This window comes from Bison bison, unplaced genomic scaffold, assembly GCF_000754665.1.
Source record: "Bison bison bison isolate TAMUID 2011002044 unplaced genomic scaffold, Bison_UMD1.0 scf7180017864390, whole genome shotgun sequence".
Taxonomy (NCBI): domain Eukaryota; kingdom Metazoa; phylum Chordata; class Mammalia; order Artiodactyla; family Bovidae; genus Bison; species Bison bison.
Window position 1 is genome coordinate 467,608 of NW_011494962.1, and position 9,642 is coordinate 477,249.

General features: G+C 39.1%; 1 protein-coding gene across 2 annotated transcripts in view; it reads right to left on the minus strand.

Moving 5' to 3' along the window:
* Positions 1-248: 248 nt before the first annotated feature.
* The window catches only part of LOC105002117 (C-type lectin domain family 2 member D11-like), a 13,374-nt gene continuing 3,980 nt past the window's right edge, over positions 249-9,642 (minus strand). Inside the window, exons 2-5 of one of the 2 annotated variants that reach the window (XM_010858604.1) lie at positions 6,768-6,929; positions 3,841-4,016; positions 3,163-3,269; positions 249-1,692 (exon numbers count right to left, since the gene is read on the minus strand). In XM_010858604.1, coding sequence (XP_010856906.1) covers positions 1,572-1,692; positions 3,163-3,269; positions 3,841-4,016; positions 6,768-6,929 — 566 coding nt within the window. In that variant the 3' untranslated portion in view covers positions 249-1,571. The remainder of the gene's footprint in view (positions 1,693-3,162; positions 3,270-3,840; positions 4,017-6,767; positions 6,930-9,642) is intronic. The other variant, XM_010858605.1, reaches the window with a different exon arrangement.

Genomic DNA, 9,642 nt, shown 5'->3' on the forward strand with positions numbered 1-9,642 from the left:
TGGAGGTACATAGAGAGGATATAAGTTACTATTTTCTACTTTTGTATACTCATGAATACAGTGTAGTTAATGCTGTAAAAATTTAAAACATTTTGTTTATCAAACTCAATCATATATTCTGAGATTGGGTATCACATGGCTAATGGGTAGAAGTAACTATTTGTGATTTAATTAGAGTGGAAGCAGGAATTTAAAATCCAATAAAGGGTAAACAAAAGATTGATATATAAAATACCAAAACCAAAATATTGGTTTATAGGGATAACATTTATTTAGCACACTGTAACTTATAAACACCGAGAATTAAAGTATACAAAGCATTTTTTCAGTGTTTCTAATGTTTTAAAATATAGACTCTACAATAAATATTATGGTTAGTAAACTTTTTTGGGGGGGGGCTGCTTGGATCTTACTGGCAGCATGAGGAATCTTCTATATGGGTTGTGGTATGTGGAATCCTGTTTTTTTTTTTTTTTTTCTTTGCCAGCTTCTGTGATGCCTTTTTTTTTTTCCCCTGCTTTTTGTGGTAAGATTTTGTTCTTTTAATTGGAGTAAAATCTCACATGCATCAACCAAAGATTTCACATGCTGTACAGCCGATTAACTTTGTTAGAGAGCATGTGGAATTTTTAGTTGCTGCAAGTGGGAACTTTTGGCTCAAACAAGCCTGGGGAATGTTATAGTTTAAGCATGCAGGATCTAGTTCCCTGATCAGGGATTGAACCCAAGCCTCCTGCATTGGGAGCAGAGTCTTAGCCACTGGACAATCAGGTAAGTCTCTAGTCTTGGGAGTTTTAAAAATTTCCCTATATATGTGTCTTTTTAAAACAAAAAATTTAATGAATGAGTTAATCTTTGGTTGCACTGGGTCTTCTTTGTCTTGCAGTTTCTCTAGTTGCAGAGAGTGGCGGCTACTCTTCACTGCAGTGCACGGGCTTCTCATTGTAGTGGCTTCTCATGCTGCGGAGGACAGATTCTTGGGTACTTGGGCTACAATAATTGCTGCTCATGGACTCTGTAATCCAGGCTCAGGATTGTGGCACATGGGCTTAGCTGTTCCATGGCATGTGAAATCTTCCTGGACCAGCGATCGAACCCATGTTCCTTGAATTTGCAGGCAGATGCTTATCCACCGTGCCACCAGGGAAGTCCAAAACAATTTTCCCTATACATTTGTAACTGATGGTAAGAGAATTTCAACTGTGTTAACCAATTAATAACATCAGTGATTAAACTCATTTTGCATGGCTTCAGTTATCATACTTATTTTTATGGTCCCATGTGTGCAAAGAAAGTACTGTTTGTATATAGGAAGAGGCATTTATTCACATTGACTGGGTTCAAAACATAAATATCAACTCATATTATATAAGGCTTATTTAATTTAGAATCATGCTCTTCCAAATCCCTGTATCGTTCAAGTATAGCTTGTCTCCTTACTGTTAACAATGCTATAAACGAATATTGGTGATATTTTTGGAAGAGCAAGCAATAAAGCAGCAACTGTGCATAATTTATAATGCATCTCTTTGAGATGGTGTATGAAATTCCCTAAAAAGGACTTGAAGAATTTAAGGACATGGAAACATTATTTGTTTGCTGCAAATCCATTTTCTATCTGTATAACTCCTGGCACTGCTAACTCCAAGGTCATTCAGGTAGCCACATGTTGCATCTCCTGTGATGGCAAACCTAAAACCAAGCACAAAAATATTAAAAAAGCATAGGCTGGACATCTACATTCATTCCTCCTATGTATGCTTCAGCACCCCCACTGCAGTTACTGCTAATGTGAACAAGAGAAAAGTGAAAATCTGTTGTTCATAAGTCTTCTGAGTAAATATATATCATTTCTGTATTTAGTTCCTTTTATATTCTCAAAGTCTCTGCTGGAGTATCAGAAGATTATCACTATCCATCCCAAATCTAGTTATGTTGTTGACTAGGTATTTAACTAGTGCTTGCTGTGGTAGCCAAGTAAACTGTTGCCATGGGTGGTGATAAATGAAAATTTCACATATGGAGATATAGGGAAGTCATTCTGGTTTATACATGAATTAAATTTTATGCTATTTAAAACAACCTATTTGTGGCCTATCAAGCATATTTTATACTTCTGCTTTAATTATTAAAGAAAAAGATACATTGACCAGAAGTAAAAATGTCCATGTTAGAAATAAAGATTAAATGTCCCCCTTCTTGAGACATCAATGCTGGTCTCCTTTGGTGATAAGACTCCCTTCCCAGGTGCTAGGGCCATACTGATCCACTGTGTATGTGCTGGTCTATTCTTTTTTTTTTTTTCCTAGGGGAAACCTCAAAGAAAGGCAACCCTGACTTGTTTAATGTTCTCTGTTCTGACAAGATGTAAAACTGAGCTAGAAACCCTGTTTCTCTGGAGCAGTTTCTCCGAGTAATCTAGGAAATGGTCTAGTTTAGTCCTCAACTTGGTTGAAGACTAAAAAACATTTTCTATTATTATTATTGATAATTTATTGATCTATTATTGATTATTTTCATTGCCAGTGGCCTTGAGTGAAGAATATTTTCAGTGCTCTACTGACCTGTTTCATACATGTGTGAAAATAACGTGTTTACTTACTAGTAAATTATTAAAAGGGCTTAGTTTTGATTGAGGGAAGTGACTGCACCCTTATATTCTATCTGCTCCAATGTAATGATTACATTCAAAACATCCCCACTGAAGCACTCACAATCCAAGGAATGTTACTAAGTTCCTCCCAGAGATAATTTACGGAGGATTCCCACTGGTTCCCTGACAACCTTCCTTTTAAGAATGAATGTAGCAAATGAAAGAGTGGACTGAGGGTCTGTGGATATCAATTCTTAGTGGCTTTCTAAGACTGCAGGACCCTCGTGTGCCTCAGCTGTTCTCTCTGCCTTTTAAGTAGGGAATTAGCACAGTTTAAGTCAGTGGGTGAAAGTGGAAGAACTACATCCAATGTTATCGTCATGAAAAAGGTTTCAGCTGAAATCATATTAAAGTTTTTCCAAAGGTGCAACTAATAAATGGAAGAGCATACAAAGGATTTCTATTTCTTAATTCATAACTTTTCCATGATATTAAATTTATTTTCTCATAAACACAATTCATACCCAAAACCACACGTGAATACAGTAGAAGAAAGTCTATAAACTTACGAGGCATTATATTTAGAGTTGTCTGTCCATTTCCAAACATGATGTGATGATTCTCTACTAAGGCCAATCCAATGGTCAGAATGGCCTTTGTATCTTATCAGGAAGTTCTATTATAAAACACAGAAAGCGAAAACACATGTCTCCTTCATTTTACCGTTGAGTCCTCTTCCCCTTAGACGTCTCTCTTTAAATGGCAGCCTAAATAATTGATAAGTTTAGAATCTGGTGGGAGACTAGTCCCCAGTTCTCAGCTTAAGTCACTCAAACATCTCTGATCCTAAATTACATTAAAGTGACCACACATCTCAGTTTTACTGAGAAAGTCCCAGGTTATAACTGTGGCACCAACATATTATTAATATCGTCATTTTCACTCCCCAAAATGTCCTGATTTGGATGATAAATTACATGATTACCATATTTCTTTGTACAATGGGAACAATACTTTTAACTAAAGGTTAACTATGAGGATACAAGAGAGAATGTGTCCAAATCGTCTCACAGGGTTCCAGGCAGAGAACATACCCAAGAAATATCAGGCACCAATATGCACTCCAAGTCCCCAAGTCTGCCTGGAATGGGATCCTTCCTCTTCTTTCAGCTGTCACCCTATGCAGCCTATAGCCTTCTCAGGGGCTAAATATTTAACAAAGAACATGATCCAAAAATATTTCTTACCAGCTCATCCTTAGTTTCAAACTGAGCAAGGACAGCTTCCAATGAAGTACAGAATGTCTGACTGAATGTCCAGTTCCTTGTGTCTTCCGAAAAATAAAAACATTTACTTCCAAATCCTATCCATCCTTTTGAGCAGGGAACATACAGAACATGTGAGTCCAGCTCTCTTCTTCTCACTAGTAGTTGGACAAACACAGTGAATATAACAAATTTTCTCATCCCTTTCATCTATTTTTCCACTTACCACCCTGAGGTCAGCCTTTTTCTCTTTACATATGTATGTATACACACATATATACACACATATGCATAAATCTTGCATAGTATATATGTGTGAAAGTCACTCAGTCATGTCTGAATATGCAGTCCATGGAATTCTCCAGGCCAGTGGATCTTCCCAACCCAGGGACTGAAGCCAGGTCTCCCGCACTGCAGGCAGAGTCTTTACCGTCTGAGCCACCAGGGAAATTCCAAAATGAGGGATTTGAAGAAAAACATGATAGAATATCAACTAGACTCTTGTACTTTTAGGACTTTTGGAAATAGCATTTTGTTTTTCTTCACATCCGAGCAGGAGCTACTTTCAATTGGTAGACAGATTTTTAGAAATGACTTCAATGCCCAAATGTGTTTGCTTTTCCCAATAAATAGCTTTCCATTATATGTATTTTAGTACCATTCATTACATAATTTTCCTCATCATCATATTTTGCTTCCAGAAAGACATCTCAAATGCCTGGCTATGTAATAAATACCCTCTATGGATGCTGCCCAATTCTCAGTTATGTGCAGAACTGCTGAGCTATAATGCATTGCCAACTAGTATTACTAATGCCTCTTAGGATGCTGCTAGCCATAATGATTTATAAAGCGCCAACTGCTAGTCAATATTTGGAAATTTGTTTGCATTTCACTGCTTCCCCAAACAACAGTCTTTTCTAAGGTCATTTTCTTCTTTTGGTTTCTTGGAAAATGCAGTATTGAGATATGTGATCACTTGCTGAGTGCGAGCTAGTGGTAGTTGCTTTCCCTAAATGATTTTATTAGATTGAGAATTGCCTTGGAACAAAATGTACTACAGAAACTAATATATGAATAAATGCATATATATTTTATATGGTGAACTTTTACCCAAGGTCAGTCTTGAAGTATGTATTGTACATTCAATCGTTGCCTCCTGGAGTCATCACTAACAGTCTTATCTCAGGTACAAAAGCCATCAGTCCACTGATCTTCAAGCAGAGAATCTGTGTACCTCACTTCCCAGGGGTCCATGGACACTAACTGTTATAAAGAAATCAATTTCTGTAGCATTTAATTTCTGTAGTACTCTTTCCAAGCATCGTACAGATTTTCCCTTTCCCCACAGCCTCTTTATATCTGTCCTTCTTCTCTTGACAAAAGAAAGGCAAATTCCTTACCTTTCCTAGATTTTACTATGCTACATTTTTTAAGGGTAAAAAATCTTCTAGTAAAAAAAAAAAAATCTTCTAGTAGACAAAATATAGCATAGTTCAAATACTGATTTTAGTACCAAAAATACGATGTAGGGTTTCCAGAAGTTTTTTGTTTTATGTGAATTTCTGTCAAATATGTGTAAAAATATACGGGCCCTGATTAGATACTCTGTAACCAGCAATATTTCAGAGTATAGGCTATGGGAAGCATAGATGTTTTTGCTTCATAATCTCGCTTTTCCTCCCTTAGCCAACCTGATAGGAAATACTGTTGACTCAACTTTCAGAATAGACAGATTCCGATACCCTGTCCCACCGCCACTGTTACCACCAGGGCCAAGCCACTGTCCTATCTGGTGTGGATTTCTACAACTTTGTCCTAGTAGCTGTTCCTATGTCTAACTTTTCTTCTAACAATCTGTTCCCAATGTAATAGTCAAAATGATTATTCTACAATGAAATTCAGATCATGACATTCCTCTCCTACAATTTTTCTCATCTAGTTCCTCCCCATTGCACTCAGAACAAAATCCAAAATCTGTAACTGACTTATAATACTGTGACTCCCAGCCCATTACTCTTCCTCATTCTCACCTTGCTTAGCTGAAGAAGCTTCCTTGCTGTTCCTCAAACCTATCAGGAGATTCCTTCTTTCATTCTGCTTGTTCCCACCATCTGGAATGCTTTCCTCACATAGCCAATGGCTCCTTCATCTCCCTCAATAGTTTGCTGAAAAGTCATCCTCTCAAGGAGGCTTGCCTATACACTTGTACTCCTTGAGTGAACAAGTGAAAGTCGCTCAATCGTGTCCGACTCTTTGCGACCCCAATAACTATACAGTCCATGGAATTCTCCAGGTCAGAATACTGGAGTGGGTAGCAGTTCCCTTCTCCAGGGGATCTTCCCAACCCAGGGATTGAACCCAGTCTCCCACATTGCAGGCAGATTATTTACAAGCTGAGCGACAAGGAAGCCCAAGAATACTGGAGTGGGTAGCCTATCCCTTTTCTAGCAGATCTTCCCAACCCAGGAATTGAACTGGGGTCTCCTGCATTGCAGGTGAATTCTTCACCACCTCTAACAGGAAAGCCCCTTGTACTCCTTACCCTGTTACTTTTTATTATAGTATTTGTGTCTTCCTGATAGAATAGGAGTTCACTGGCATGGGGATTTGTGTGTGTGTGTGTGTGTGTGTGTGCGCGTGCATGTTTTGTTCATGGTATACCATACCTCAAGCACTTCACACAGTGCCTGGTTCATAATGGAGCTCAATAAACATTTATTGACTATATAAAAGTGCAAAGAGAAGGAAATGGCAAGCCACTCCAGTGTTCTTGCCTCGAGAATCCCAGGGACAGGGGAGCCTGGTGGGCTGCCGTCTATGGGGTCGCACAGAGTCGGACACGACTGAAGCAACTTAGCAGCAAAAGTGCAAAGAACATTGTAAAGTTTAGAGAACACCCAACTTACCTGGGAAAAGAGGATAAAATAGCATTAGATTTGCAGCTAGGGATGCAATGAAGATGAAACGATAAAACTTGGCAGAAGTTACAAAAGATATAATTGGTAGGCATATCCTTTGGAGTATTTGTCCCGATTGGCTCAGCAGGTAAAGAATTCCGAGTAATTTACCTATAAATGCAAATGTCAGAATCTCAATCTCATGGACATATTAGGGAGAAAAACTTGACTTGATTTAACACAGAATAAACCTGTAAAGTAAGCTGTACCTCACCTCTCCTATTGTCAACCTTCTTCACAAGAGATCAAAGTCCACAAATGATGGCCATGACCCAAAGGGGACGAGAGTAAGAGAAATTGAGTTTTTTCCCCTAGAGAATCTTCCAGTAATTGGAAGAACAGATAGGGAAATAGTAAGAAACAAAAAGAGTAGAAATCAGGATGAAAAAAAGTCCAGATTTACCTCCTTAAATGAGAAATCTGGTTAGAAGTACTGAGAAGAGCATTAGAAAATTAATCAATGCAATTCATCATATTAACAGAATAAGAGAAGAGAAAGGATATGATCATCTCAATAAGTATAGACAAAATATGTGAAAAACATAATATTCACCAAGATAACAAATTCCAACAAATTAGGAATTGAAGGACATAAACCGATACTTGTCATTTGCAGAAATAGTACAGCTAACAAGATATTTAATGGTGAAAAAGTGAACCCCTTCCACCAAAGGCCAGGAACAAGGAAAGGATGTCTGCTCTCACCAATCCAATTTAACATTTTACTAGAGGGTCTATCAATGCCAATGAGGCAAGAAAAGTACATAAAAAGCATAAAGATTAGAAAGAAGTGAAAGTGTTTCTAGAAGTCACATCCACTCACCTCCCAGTAGAAATATCAATTTGAAAATTATCTGCACATGAAAATACTTTCCCCAGAGCCAAGGATTCCAGGCACACCTACTCCCTGCCTCATCCCAGCTCCTTGTACTCCACCAATTCCAGGCAGATAATGCAGCCTTAAAGTGATTGCCTCCAATGTGGGAGACCTGGGTTTGATCCCTGGGTCAGGAAGATCCCCTGGAGAAGGAAATGGTAACCCACTCCAGTATTCTTGCCTGGAGAATCCCATGAACAGAGAAGCCTGGTAGTCTACAGTCCACGGGGTCGCAAAGAATCAGACATGACTGAGTGACTTCACTGAATGCAGCCTCAGAGAGCTTCCACCCAGAGCTTACTGTGGGCTCCTAGGAGCCCAGGCTCCTGTCTCCCCTCTGCACCTGCCAACTCCAGCAGTTCCAGGTGGGGCTCATGTGACACTTGGCTCCTGATGAACTCTTTGGGATCAGCCTCCCAAAACCCTTCCCTCAGGACTAGGCAGTCCAGAAAAGAGAGAGACCCATTCCTCTTGGGAAAAGGGGAGTAAAACAGCACCTGACTTCACTACACATCCCAGATCTGCCTTCCCCAGCATCACATCAGGCTTGATTCTGCAGGCTTATGTGACTCCCTGCAGGCTCCCACAAACCCAGGACCCCTCACCCCAGTGCTTGCCAGCCCCAGTGACCCAAGAGACACCAGCCTCTTGGCAGGCTCCTGGGAACCCAGACCTCCTTTCACCTCAAGGACTTCTGGCAAAGATATGGGTCTGAATGTGGTGGGGAACAGTGGGCAGGCCCTGGAGATCAGACTCTCAGACTTAGCTTTGTGTCTATCATTTCTGTGTGGCCCTGCAAATGTTTATTCACCCAACTTCCCCTTTTTTCATGTCCATGTCAATGACCTTCTGCCCCTTTGCAACCCAAGCCGCCACCCCCAGCATCTTTTGTCTTTAGCTGGAGATGGTATTTCATGTGAAGTTTTTGGCCATTTTGACCAGTTACTCAGTTTTCCTGAATCTGTCCCATGTATATTTGTTAGCCAACTTTTCTTTGATTTTCTCTTGTTACCTATGTCAAATCAACTGAATTCTTAAACCAACCAGAAAAGCAAAGGAAAATTTCTTCTCATCTCCTATGGTTTGTCTCTTCTTGTCTCCCTCTAAATTCGAATGCCTTATATTATACTCCGAACAAAATAACCAATTTTCTAATTTGAAAAATAGTGTTAGGGATTATCTCACAGAAGAACAGAGAAATGAACCATAATACTGGTCTATTGGGTTTTTTTTTTAATTTAATTTAATTTTTTAAAAATTTAATTTAATTTTTTTTATAGAGAATTTTTTATTGGCTTCCCACCCTCCCTGCCTTTTTTTTTAATTAATTTTATTTTATTTTTAAACTTTACATAATTGTATTAGTTTTGCCAAATATCAAAATGAATCCACCACAGGTATACATGTGTTCCCCATCCTGAACCCTCCTCCCTCCTCCCTCCCCATACCATCCCTCTGGGTCGTCCCAGTGCACCAGCCCCAAGCATCCAGTATCGTGCATTGAACCTGGACTGGCATCTCGTTTCATACATGATATTTTACATGTTTCAATGCCATTCTCCCAAATCTTACCACCCTCTCCCTCTCCCACAGAGTCCATAAGACTGTTCTATATGTCAGTGTCTCTTTTGCTGTCTCGTATACAGGGTTATCGTTACCATCTTTCTAAATTCCATATATATGCGTTAGTATACTGTATTGGTGTTTTTCCTTCTGGCTTACTTCACTCTGTATAATAGGCTCCAGTTTCATCCACCTCATTAGAACTGATTCAAATGTATTCTTTTTAATGGCTGAGTAATACTCCATTGTGTATATGTACCACTGCTTTCTTATCCATTCATCTGCTGATGGACATCTAGGTTGCTTCCATGTCCTGGCTATTATAAACAGTGCTGCGATGAACATTGGGGTACACGTGTCTCTTTCCCTTCTGGTTTCCTCAAT